The 11915-nt window shown below is 38.2% G+C and overlaps 1 protein-coding gene and 1 pseudogene across 2 annotated transcripts; both read right to left on the bottom strand.

Annotated features, from left to right (window-relative positions):
• Nucleotides 1-2471: 2471 nt before the first annotated feature.
• LOC143590728 (uncharacterized) lies at nucleotides 2472-4883 on the bottom strand (annotated as a pseudogene). Its single transcript, XR_013145527.1, has 4 exons — nucleotides 3247-4883; nucleotides 2972-3176; nucleotides 2683-2861; nucleotides 2472-2584 (listed from the first exon to the last, which is right to left on the bottom strand). The product of XR_013145527.1 is annotated as an uncharacterized LOC143590728 (transcript).
• Nucleotides 4884-8045: 3162 nt separating this feature from the next.
• Nucleotides 8046-9398, bottom strand: LOC143590727 (putative mitochondrial protein AtMg00860). Its single transcript, XM_077071121.1, has 2 exons — nucleotides 9252-9398; nucleotides 8046-8408 (listed from the first exon to the last, which is right to left on the bottom strand). Exons 1-2 carry the CDS (start codon nucleotides 9396-9398, stop codon nucleotides 8046-8048), a joined length of 510 nt encoding a protein of 169 aa, XP_076927236.1.
• Nucleotides 9399-11915: the final 2517 nt, after the last annotated feature.

The following is an 11915-nucleotide window of genomic DNA, read 5'->3' as shown; positions in this document are numbered from 1 at the left end:
AAAACCCTATCCTATGAAACAATAAACAATGGCAATATGAAATAATAAGTCCAAGTAAATAAAACCAAGCAATCATACGCATCAATCAATTCAAACTTAACAGTTTACTTAGAATATAAACTCCATAACGAAAAGAAATCCCAAATAAAATCAAACCAAACAAAGGTTTATCACAAGCCTAGGCAGTCTAATAAGTTTAGCATAACATCTTAAAATCATAGAAACTAAAATAATTAAGTGCAACAACCAAGCTCATGATTAAAAATATTAAATTCAAACCGAATATATTATGCTTGTTTGAGTAGGTGTTGAACCCAAACGATCTCTACCTGAACCAAAGGCTTGCCCCTCTAATTCTTATTTTTCTTCTTTGCGGCTCTCCAAATCAATAATAATAATATTAGACGTCCGTAGGATTCTTCACCGCTGCCTCGCTTCTTTTGACTTCAAATAACAATAATAATAATAATGTGATGTATGTCGTGCCCCCTCACATATATAAAATTCCTTTTGTGATGCTTCCTTTTCAAGTCTTCTCCTAATGGCGGTGATTTGGGTGGGATTTTAACCCCACGTGATGGGCTTTTAGACATTTTACAATGGGCCGTTAAATTCAAAAAGTTAATCTGGTCCATGGCTCCATGCATTTAACTTTGATGTCCCCTGTATGAATAGAAACATGATTTAATTAGTTTTCATTTATGATATAAAATATAATATTCATTTAAAAACACACACATGTTTATTTTTCATTTTCCAAACGTACTGTATTATTATTATTATTATTATTAAACCATATAATGACAATGCTAATATATACTAGCGATATATGATGTCTACCAATTTGTAAAAACGTTGGACTCTTGTTAGTCTCAATTTTAGTTAAGTGTCTCGTTTTAACTCATTATCTCTTAGAACTTTAAAAACTCACATATGAACCAATTAAGAATAATATTTAATAAACCTGGCTCAAAAGTACTTTAAAGTCTAATGCAGTTGGATCAGGATCGGAAAATTACAGTCTAACAAACATTCAAGTTAATTTTTAAAGCTCAGAAAAACGCAAAACCGCGATCACCGATATTGTTGTCCACTTAAACCCATGCCTTAATCTTTACCGCGACAAATAAGATCCGACAATAATAGTACTCAGTGGTTTACACAATTAAGACCCGCTTATTTTCAGCTTTTACCGAACCAGACTACCACAACTTGACTTAAACCTCAAAATTAGCAGATTTAAAACTTTTGTTGCTCTTTGTTTTTCATTGAATAGTTAAGACGATTAAGGGTATTGTTTATCCACCTAAGCTTAAGCATCAAAGTCTACCAAGCAGCCATTAGATATGATTTAGGTACCATTAATTAATAGTTAGTGTTCCCCATAACATGACATACCCCCGTTATCAAGCAATACACCGAACCATTACCATAGGTGAGTATGCAAAATTTTATCTCTAGGGTTTACATGTGGCGTGTCCTTTGTAGTCCATTTCTTAATGGTAATGAGATGCGAGAAAGGGGACCCTACATGGCTAACAGCGTGGATGATCAAGTCTGTAATGCATTTGTACTTTTGTACTTTTTGTGATCATATTTAAAGACTTAAGTGGCAGATAACTGCGGGTTTGCTCTCTCTCTCTTTTTTAGCTTTATTTTAAATATTCACAACCCCATTTGGAATTGTGAATACCCAGATGAATAGTCGGCATACAGACCCATGGTCTCCGGACCCGGGGCATCCCATCAATTCAATATTTAAGGTTATAAAACCATACGCCAATGATGTGTAAAACACTAAAGCTTGCAGTTTAAGATTTATATCATAGGCTACACGGCATACTCTAACGTTAAACCTACCCAAGCATCATATGATAATGTATTCAAATTTTTTAAACTTTTTAAACTTAATAATATTTCCACTTTTCTTTTTCATACCAAGAATTGAGGCTTGAGTATGGCTGACCTTTCATTACTTATTTTCTACGGACAAAACGCTTTACCCACAAGAGATTTCCGACCCATTTTATCAAATTGTCCTTTCATATTCAAGGTTGAGCCTACCGACACATCCCAAGTTAAGTGCGCTTTCTTTTATTTATCTCGTATTATTAGTAGTTTGAAAAACCAATTTCCGATAAATATCATCATCTCCCACCAATGTTTTCAGACCCGGCCCGGACGTCGACCCGGACGCCTTACTAGGTCAAAGGTCGGACCGACCCGGGAGGGCGGACCGGTGTTGACCCGGATGACGTCATAAATATATATATATATATATATATATATATATATATATATATATATATATAAATTAAAAAAATTACTAATATATAAAACATAGTCTTAAAACATAAATAAGTCTTCCAAAACATACATCACAATCCAACAATCCAAAACATACATCACAATTTTAGTCTTAAAACATAAATATCTTAAAAAGTCTTAAACCAACATCCAAGTCTAAAACAAAACATAACCGAAACCTTCATCCAATGTGTTTAGAGCGCATGAAAATCGCCATTGTCATCATCCTCTTCCTCAACATCATCCAATTCAATCACTTCATCATTGAAAGCTTCGTCTACAATATAAAGAATTGACAAAAACAAACCAAAATTGGTTATGTTTACATCATTGAAGATTTGTTTCTTAAAAGTTAAAAATAGTAAAAATACCAACCTTCATCATGTGTTTGTGAAGTAGACGCTCCATTGTTACTTGGCGGCTCTTCTTCTAGCATACTTTCCAACTCATCATAATCAAGTTCACCTTCCGCCTCTTAATCAATTATCCAAAAGTCGGTTTTATCAATGCTTTCGTAATCAACCGGGTCGTAGATCCTTTTTTTCACATTATTACTAATGAATTGATATGTTAAGTAAAAAACTTAATGTATGCAATATATATATATATATATATATATATATATATATATATATATATAACAAATTTTTGGTTTATATCATACCTATCTTGTAGAATCAAGTTGTAATGAACATATACAAGATCATGAAGCCTTTGATGCTCCAAACGGTTCCTCCTTTTGGTGTGGATTCTTTCAAAAACACTCCAATTACGCTCACATCGGGATGAAGATGCAGTTTGACTTAAAATTCTTATTACAAATTCTCGTAACTCCGGGACATCTCCACAAAACAATCTCCACCACTCATCTAATATTAAAATTAGCATAATATTAAAATTGATAATATTAAAATGATTGCTAAGTAAAAAAAAACTTACCAGGTGGATTTTTCTTCACGCCGAGCAAAGCCGAGGGTCGACCAAATTGACCCTGTCGATCACGGAATTCGCGTAACTGTGATGTAAGCTTCACGGGATCTAAATGCGTCTTTTGCTCAATCATATCAAGCACACTTGTAAATGCATAATTCTTTTCAGTAGCATTTTCGGAATCATATTGAAATATTGGAGTTAACCAATAAGCAGCAGCATGAAGACTCCTACGCAACATCCTATCCCAACGAGAATCAAGTATTTTAGTATACACTTCACAATGTTTTTTTTCCTGCGAAACAACTCTTCAATCCCTTTCCTTGCACGAGTCATACCTTCAAACACATAACCTAACGAAGGTTGTTCATCAGAGTCACAAATGCGTAAAAGCTTCAAGATGGGTGTCATCACCTTCACCGATATCAAACAATTATTCCAAAATACTTCACTTAAGATAGTTTGCTTCACATCCTTAGCTTTTGGTAATTTCAATACTTTCTTGAAATCATTAGAAGTAACCATAGCTTGCAAATCAAGTTTATAGTCGTACAAGCTTTTTATTGCAATGAATGTTGTACCAAATCGAGTGGCACCGGGACGAATGATTTCTGTCCAACCTGGTCTTTTCCTCAACCAATTCAAAGGCCACTTATGGTTATATATAAAAATAGTAATCCTAGATGCAAGCTGAACCAATTTATCCACAGAAGGTATCTCTGATATATCCTTTAAAATCAAGTTGATACAATGGGCTGCACACGGTGACCAAGTGAGCAAAGGATATTTCTCACACAACAATCTTCCAACAGCCTTGTAATTAGCAGCATTATCGGTGACCAAGTGGACGATATTCCTATAACCAACCATTTCAACAATCTCCCCAAACAAATTGCATAAATTTTCAGCATTGCTCTCAATATCTGACGCATCAACAGATTTAACAAATGAAATCCCTCTTGGACAATAGAACAAGAAATTTATAAGAGGTCTTTGTCTACTATCGCGCCATCCATCACTCATAATAGTGCAACCCGTTTCTGACCACATCCTCCTTTGGCCTTCAATTATGAGTGTCACGCTTGCTTTAGCATCTTTCAATAAAGTCACACGCAATGCATGATAAGAGGGCCCCGTATAACCATGCCCCATTGAAGCTACTTTGCTTATTGCAATTGGGAAATAAGGAGAATTAGCTGCATTCATTGGTATACAAGAATGATAAAACCACATAGAAACAACTAAATCTGTATCATGCACTCGCTCTTTACTATTCTATGTTGATTTGATTGAAGGTTGAGAAGCATTGCAATTATTTTCCCATGGCCGACTATTTGATGTAGAAGACACTTTCCTTTTCACCCGAGCTTGTTGTGGGGTAGTTGTTTGCCCTTCATGTATTTCCACACTAATTCCTTTTGGGCTTGCAAACTTTCATCATAAGCATTTTTCATAATACACCGGACATCAGCGGGAACCTTTGAGCATGAACTAACTTGTCCCCTTACTCCAGCCAAGTGTTGCTTCAGTCTATTAATACCCCCTCCACGAAACCCTTTACCACAAAACATACACACTTTAAGCTTATTAGTACCCAATCCATCGTCAACTTCAGTAAGATATTTCCAAGTGATGTCTGTTTTCATACGATTGCTTGATTGAACACTAGCCTAAGATTGTGGAGCTTCTTCGGATGATGGTATAGAATTCGAGTCCATTTTCACAATAACCTATAAAGAATTGCACAAAAATAAATTAAATACAAAATCAAAGTCTAGATAAATAACAGTTTGCTGTACATATACACCAAATAGGATATTTATAATAGATTCATAATAGTTCTAAATTAACAACCAAATTTAGATAACCTACACTTTAGTAATTAATTAGAGAGTATTATTATTATTATTTCTAGACATGGAATTAACAATCTGTTACAAATTTACAATCACAGTGCACACTAACAAGTAACAAGTAACAACAACCAAATTGGAAATTAGTAAATTCATACCATCAGTAGCAATTTACTGTAATTAGTAACAAACATTAAGCACTAATTGAAATTACATATAAATTACTTACGAGAGAGACGAGAGAACAGAGAAGTTAGGACTTAGAAGCGACGGTGATAGGAGCGCCGGTGTTAGGCGCGGCGGCCGCCGGGAGTTAGGTGGGTTGGAGCGGCTATGTTAGTGTCTGGTGATAATAATAGGGTTTTATTGTTTGGTCAGTGAGTTTGGTTGGTGATAAATTGATAATAATCAAGCTGCTAATAAAAAAAAGAAAAATCAAACTTGCCGGTCAGACCGCCGGGTCACAGGGTCCGGTCCAACCGGCGCCCGTGTGAACCGGCCGGTCCATTAGAAAACGTGTCTTACAGTGCGACCCGGCCCGGTATTAGAAAACATTTTTCATTTTTTTATTTTTTTAAATTTTTATATTTTTTATTTTTTAAACAAAAACTCAATTTAAACTACGACTCAAATATCATATACCCACACTCAATGCAAGGATAATGACGTCTCAAAATAAAAATAAAATTAAAATAAAGTCGGACTACAAAAAAAAACTAAAAATCTAAAAATTAAAAAAAAAACAAAATAAAAGTTAACAAGCTAGATAATGGAAAAGACTTAGCTGGTAATTTGCGCATGAAACATGATGCCAAGGTCTTCTTTCCATGAATGCCCTCCAACTACGAACGTGCTCAGCAAAACAGTAACTCCTTCTCTCACACACGAACGTAAGCGGCCAAACAGAACAAAAATATCTAAAAATGTATCTTATCAAACTGATAGATATTATGCAATTAAAGTACTTCAACAACCAAAAAAAATATATATAAAACTTGAATAATTAGCAGCAAATAATAAATATAAAGTATACGGCTCCACTGCTACTCCATCCCACACTTGTCTTTTTCATTAAATTCTTCCTTCGAGATCGTCTCTCTAGCTCAATCAATCTTCAAACTCGCAAAACTCAAAAGCACAAAACAAAGTCGAACTCAAAAAACTACGTTAGTGACTCAAAGAAAAAGAAAATAGAAATAGAAATAAAATAAAATATACAAACTTTACACTTGAGTTTTCACTCAAGAACCCGTTTCGATGATTTAATTCGATGGATCGAGGGAGTTTCCTCCACCTCGGTCGAATCTTCGGCCCTCCAAGATAATGTTTTAGACGATGACCATTTACTTTCCAAGAAGTTCCATTGTCAAGATTCTCCAATTCCACCACTCCATACGGGAATACTTCCTTCACCAAATACGGTCCCGTCCACTTGGATCTCAGCTTACCTGCAAATAACTTCAAACGAGAATTATATGACAGTACTTTATCACCTTTCTTGAAATCTTTATCTCCCTTTAGACGGCGATCGTGCAACACTTTTGTCTTTTCCTTGATATCCAACGATCGAGAATATGCCGCATCACGAAGCTCCTCTAACTCATGAATTTGAAAATACCTCTTTCTGGCGGCCTCAGTAAGATCAACATTTACCATCTTCAATGCCCAAAACGCCCGATGCTCTAACTCAACGGGAAGATGACATGCGTTACCGTAAACTAACATAAACAGTGTAGTACCTAACGGTGTCTTGTACGCGGTTCGAAATGCCCATAGCGCGTCATCCAACTTCTCTGACCAATCTTTTCGACTTATTCCCACCGTCTTTTCCAAAATTCTCTTCACCCCTCTATTAGCATTCTCGACTTGACCATTCGTTTGAGGATGATAAGATGTAGAGGTGCGATGAGTAACTCCATAACGAGCTAATGCTTTCTCCATGACGGAATTACAAAAATGAGTACCTCGATCACTAATAATCGCCTGTGGAGTCCCGAACCGAGTAAACAGCTTCTTTAAAAATTTCACAACAACTCTAGCATCATTTGTGGCCAATGCTTGGGCTTCAACCCATTTAGAAACATAATCTATCGCCACCAAAATATACTTGTGACCACTGGAAACGGGAAACGGTCCCATAAAATTGATGCCCCAAACATAAAAAATTTCAAGAGTTTGTGTGGGGTTTTGAGGCATCTCGTTTTTCGATGAAATATTTCCGGTGCGTTGACAAGCATCACACGTTTTAACAAATTCCACCGCATCTTTTACAACCGACGGCCGATAAAAACCATAATCAAATACCTTTTGAGCCGTGGCATGCGCTCCATGATGACCGCCCGTTAAACCTTCATGAACATGCTTCAGAATATTCAACCTTTCTTCTTTCGACACACATCTTCTAAAAATTCGGTCACCACAAATCATGAAAAGAAAATGATCATCCCAAACATACCAATTAACATCCCGGAAAAATATCTTTTTTTGTTGAGTAGTCATCCCTTTCAACACAAGGCCCGTAGATAAAATATTAGCTAAATCAGTGAACCATGGCAAACCTTGCTTTTCGGTCGTAACAAAATCAATCGACTCATGCAGAAATCTATCACCAATTTCTTCTTCGCGAATCTCTTCTCTCTTCGGATCCTCTAAACGGGAAAGATGATCCGCCGCAACATTTTCCGCCCCTTTCTTGTCTTTAATCTCAATATCAAACTCGGAAAGTAAATGAATACACCGTATGAGACGGGGCTTCGCGTCTTTCTTATGAAAGAGAAAACGCAAAGCTGCATGATCGGTAAAAACGGTGGTCTTTGAAAGTACGAGATAAGACCAGAACTTGTCAAATGCAAACACAACGGCTAGAAGTTCCTTTTCGGTGGTGGTGCAGTTCTCTTGGGCATCATTCAACGTCTTGCTCGCATAATAAATAGGGTGAGAATGTTTCTCACGCCTTTAACCCAAAACCGCTCCAACCGCATAGTCGCTCGCAACAAACATGAGCTTAAAAGGTAAATTCCAATCTGGTGACACGAGAATAGGAGCACTTACAAGTTGATATTTCAGAAACTTGAACGCCTTCAAACACGCTTCATCGAATACAAAAGGGACATCTTTCTCCAATAATCGGGTCATCGGGCCGGTAATCTTTGAAAAGTCTTTTGTAAATCGCCTATAGAAACCCGCATGACCAAGAAAACTTCTTCTAGCCTTAACATTTGTCGGTGGAGGGAGCCTACTAATTGTGTCAATCTTCACCCGATCCACCTCTATACCGTCTCTTGAAATTTTATGGCCAAAAACTATCCCTTCCGTCACCTTAAAGTGACACTTTTTCCAATTCAACATCAACTTCGTTTCAATTCCCCTCTTTAAAATCCTCTCAAGATTACCCAAACAATGATCGAAAGAATTACCGTACACCGAAAAATCATCCATAAAAACTTCCATGGACGTCTCAATCATATCCTGAAAAATTGCCACCATACAACGCTGAAAGGTAGCCGGAGCATTACACAACGAACGGCATGCGATGATACGCATATGTACCATACAGACACGTAAAAGTCATCTTCTCTTGGTCTTCCAGTGCGATAGGAATATGAAAATAACCTGAAAAACCATCAAGAAAACAATAAAATTGCTGACCTGCGAGACGCTCCAACATTTGATCAATAAATGGCAACAGAAAGTGGTCTTTGCGAGTAGAATCATTCAACCTCCGGTAGACAATACAAACCTCCAACCTGTAACCGTACGCGAAGGTATGATTTCATTCTTTTCGTTCATGACAACCGTCATCCCCCCTTTCTTTGGAACAACTTGAGTCGGACTTACCCATGAAGAGTCCAAAATCGGATAAATCACCCCGGCATCCAACAACTTAAGAACCTCTTTCTTGACAACTTCTTGCATATTTGGATTCAAACGCCTTTGGGGTTGAACCACCGGTTTATACTCATCTTCCATCAAAATTCGGTGGGTACAATAAGCGGGGCTAATACCTTGAATATCCGAAAGTCTCCATGCAATCACCTCTTTATTCATCTTCAAAACTTCTATTAACTTCGACTTCTCTTCCTCACTAAACTTAGACGAAACGATAAAGGGCAAATCCGAGCCCTCTTCAAGATACGCATACTCTAAATGTGACGGAAGAACCTTTAATTCCAACGGAGCGGGGTTTTCCGCCTCTATTTCACAAATAATCTCACTAACCTCCATAATCTCCGCCGAACAAGAAACATCATCTACCACGTCTTCCTCACCATCTTCCATATTTTCCGTCAACTCGCCCTCCAACTCCATCCCAACCAAATTGGTCCCACAAATATAATCAAGACACTTATCAAAACCCGGAATAAAAGAATTAAGAAAATATACCGAATGGCATGGACCACTAACATCATCACTATCACCCGGGCGCTTCATCGACTTCGCAATATCATAAGTAACATTCTCATCATCAACCCGAAGTGTGATCCGCCCCTCATACACATCAATAAGGGCTTTAGCCGTTCTCAAAAATGGCCGACCGAGAATAATGGGGACCTTCTCGTCGGCCTCCATGTCAAGTACCACAAAATCAATCGGAAATACAAAATTATCAACTTTCACTAACAAATTCTCAATAATACCTCGCGGATACTTAACCGAACGATCCGCCAACGACAACACGAGTTGGTGTAAGCTCACCCAACTCCAACTTCTCACACAACGAATACGGCATATGATTAATACTCGCACCCAAATCCGCCAACACTTGACTCATCATATCACTTCCGAATGTGCACGCGATTGTAAACACACCCGGATCCGACAAATTTTCCGGAACCCGGTTCAACACTACCGCCGAACAATTCCCGTAAAGTGGAATAGACGAAATCTCTCCCAACCGATCTTTTCTCTTGAGTAAATCTTTCAAAAATTTCGTATACTTTGGCATGTGTTGGAGGCATTCAACAAATGGAAGATTAATCTTTAATTGTCGGAACATATCTAGAAAATGCCCGTATTCCCTCGTGTATATTTTTGATTCTTAAGAAGAGCGGGATAAGGAACATGGGCAATATTAATGTCGGGTGCTGGCCGAAATACGACCGGCTCATTCTCAACTTATGGCTCGATAATTGGTGTTTTACCTTTTAACTTACCCGGAGCCTCCATCTCAATCTCTTCATCTACCACTTCCTCTTCTTCAACTCCATCCCTTTCTTTAACAACCTCGGGACCCAAAACCCTTCCGCTACGAGTAGTAATCGCTTTCAGTTGAGCGGCCGGATTTGTCTGAGTAGTACCCAAAAACTGTCCTTGAGGCCTTTCTTCGAGACAACGAGCAATATCACCAATCGACCTTTGAACGTCAAGCAAAGAAGATTGTTGACTCTTTAAGAGCATATCGTGTTCGGCAAACTTTTTCTGTGTGACTTGATCTCTCTCCAAGATTTACTTCATCATCTCTTCTAGCCGTCCCATTCCTCCATTAGAATTCTGCACATTATTTTGAACATTAGTACCATTGTTATTATTATTATTATACTGACCTTGTCCTTGATTGTAAGAGTTTTGATAGCCGGGTGGTGCGCCTGACGGACGCCAGTTGGAGTTATTCTGATTCGGGTTCTTGTAGGTGTTCCAATTTTGATTATTCTTGTTGATATTGTTATTGGGAAACCTATTCTGACCACCAACATAATCGACTTGCTGATTCATCACCGGGCACTCCAAATTGCCATGTACACCTCTACAAAACTCACACTTGTCCACCTTAGTCTTAAGTTCTTTCACCTCTCGGGTTAGTGATTCCAAAGCAGCAGCCACAGTAGTATCCAGATTAACCTGGTGTACACATCGAGAAGATGAGGATGTACTGCTAACGGGAGTGGAATTCCCGCGTCGTGGCCCTTTGGCGAGGTCTGATTAAGAGAAGCTTTCAGACATCTCGTTGCATTCAGTGACGTTCTTCCTAGCCAGTAGACTTCCTCCCGCGGCCGTGTCGAACCGAACTTGGGTTTCGTAGTTCAACCCATTGTAAAATTTCTCCACGAGAGCCCATGGTGTGAGACCATTCTGGGAGCATCGAGACAACAAGCTTTGAAAACGCTCCCAAGCATGAAAATATTGCTCCTCCGGCTCCATGTGAAACGAGTGAATCTGATCGCGAAGTACAGCCGCTTTAGCCGTGGGAAGTATCTCTTGATAAATGCAGAACTGTAGGTTCCCTGGACGGATCGCACGAGATATCTAGGTCTACTCAGGTGCGGAATCCCTGCGTAGATCGTTACGAGTATAGAACACGAATCACACGAACACACGTTATATATTATAACTCAAACACGTGATGTAATATCACTGTTACAGACTCTCGTCCTCACGTTACAATGAACTCGAACAACTGACACACGAACTTAAACAACGATTACAATCAAGCCGTAACCTAGGACTATTTATACACGACAACTTCGCCTGGCATGTTCAGGCGAAGTTGTCCATAACTTCGCTTGACTAACAAGTTCGCCTGTTAAGCGAACTTGTCAGTAACTTCGCTTAAACATACAAAACATAATTAAACATTACAGACTCGATTATAGACACTAGACTATGAACTACTGACATTATGCACCAACAGACTCCCCCTTGGCAGTAGCTTCATATCTTGATCTTTAAGCACTTGTCTTGTAATCTTCAATCTTGTATCTTCACGCATGCACTCCTTCTCTAACACAAACTGACACAACTCTTTGATACTTCCTCGCTTCGTCCTTCCAAGTAGGAATATAAAAGATTTTCTTCTCATTAAGCACCTTCAGATCAGCTTGCGATAAG

The sequence above is a fragment of the Bidens hawaiensis genome, unplaced genomic scaffold (assembly GCF_021521415.1).
Source record: "Bidens hawaiensis isolate Kalapana, Puna unplaced genomic scaffold, B.hawaiensis_p1.1 tig00038975_1, whole genome shotgun sequence".
Taxonomy (NCBI): Eukaryota; Viridiplantae; Streptophyta; class Magnoliopsida; order Asterales; family Asteraceae; genus Bidens; species Bidens hawaiensis.
This window is presented reverse-complemented; position numbering and strand designations above follow the sequence as displayed.

Bases quoted from the DNA above. Each gene is read 5' to 3' on its own strand.
- LOC143590727 (XM_077071121.1), bottom strand. From the start codon at position 9,398: ATGGAGTTGGAGGGCGAGTTGACGGAAAATATGGAAGATGGTGAGGAA. The intron at 8,409-9,251 runs GTTCTTCCGTCA...TGTCACTTTAAG, and splicing joins CCGCTCCGTTGGAATTAAAG to GTGACGGAAGGGATAGTTTT.